Raw genomic sequence first — 1,304 nt, forward strand, 5'->3', positions numbered from 1 at the left:
ATGCGTTATTTATTACTTGGTAGACTCTTCAGTTGTTTCATCTGTTTCCTCCTCAGGTTGTTCCTTGAGTTGATCAAGACGTGATTGCACGACCTGTTATTATCACGATCTTCAAACTTCAACTTCACCTTCAACTCTGAAACCACCAGGTTATATGAAAAAAACCTTGCCGCGCAGTCTCATATGTAAAAACCTTACTTGCCGCGGCTGCTCGATTCTCGCCATTTCCAGATTTCACGGCAACCGCTCAAGTCAGTCTCTGGAACGGAACGCACACCGTGGAGTTGTGTGGTCGTCCTCACTGTATTCGTGAAGGACTTTCCTCCATCCACATCGTAGCGCAGCGTATCAGCGAAGCAGCTTTCGTCGCATTCACTGGATAGTGCTTGCTTTCGATTGCTTGTTTGAGCATTGAACGCGCAAATCATGACCGCCACGAAGAAGCAGATGGAGAAACATTCTACTGGTACCAACTAGTAGAATACATTTTTTTTGTTCGGTGCTTTAGAGTTGCTAACTTTTGTATATTGTAGAGAGTCAGTACCGTGATGACGATGATAACGACACCGTGTCAAGCTCACCCCCTCCATCGGAAAGCAGGAGTTATGGGCTCGAACGGGAAGGCGAACGCGACTGAGATCGAAGAAGCTATTGATTCCGGTAATCATCCTTCAGGGGTGCGACGACTCGTATTCGCTACGGCTGTCCGAACAGTCACTGAAACGGCACACCCATTCCCAAGCTATCTACGTCACTTATTCCAAGAAAAGGCAGCACAACGCGTTCACCGCCACCCGTGGATGACCGAGTTTAATCGAGACTATGCTGACCTTGCTGGGGTGACGAAGAAGTATCCGGTTCGGTTGTTCGACTGTTCCAGTATACCCACAAGTTTGTTCAACGAGAATCACGACGCTTGCCTAATCGATCTATACTTCTACGAACGATTTATCAAGTCAAGGGGTGTGGAAAACCAACGTTGGTCTCCTGAAAAACATCTCGCTACATGGAATCGATTTGTAGAGAAGTTCCCTCGGTGTCCAGAAGACTGGTTGTGTCGGCTTCGCAGCAATGAGGTGATCTTCTTCAAGAACAATGGAAAAGTTGCTGTCATGATCAAGATTCATTGCGAATATGGAATTACCGTGCGCTGTCATTGAGGAATACCAGTGTCCAATGTGTCACGTTCAGGCCCAAAAGCTGTGTCTCAGTAAATTACAGATGAGTGCAACATACGAGGAGCGTCTACTCGAGTTGACAACATTATTGGACCGGATCATGGAAGTGGATGTCTCGCATCTTTC

The 1,304-nt window shown here is 46.9% G+C and overlaps 1 protein-coding gene across 1 annotated transcript; it reads left to right on the forward strand.

The window, feature by feature from the left end:
- Nucleotides 1–605: 605 nt before the first annotated feature.
- PPTG_02864 (hypothetical protein) lies at nt 606–1,160 on the forward strand (the record flags this gene model as incomplete). Its single annotated transcript, XM_008894177.1, has 1 exon — nt 606–1,160. The coding sequence occupies one exon, from the start codon at nt 606–608 to the stop codon at nt 1,158–1,160; it is 555 nt and encodes a 184-aa protein (XP_008892425.1).
- Between the last annotated feature and the right edge of the window lie 144 nt (nt 1,161–1,304).

Source organism: Phytophthora parasitica (genome assembly GCF_000247585.1).
Source record: "Phytophthora parasitica INRA-310 unplaced genomic scaffold supercont2.2, whole genome shotgun sequence".
Classification (NCBI taxonomy): Eukaryota; Oomycota; class Peronosporomycetes; order Peronosporales; family Peronosporaceae; genus Phytophthora; species Phytophthora nicotianae.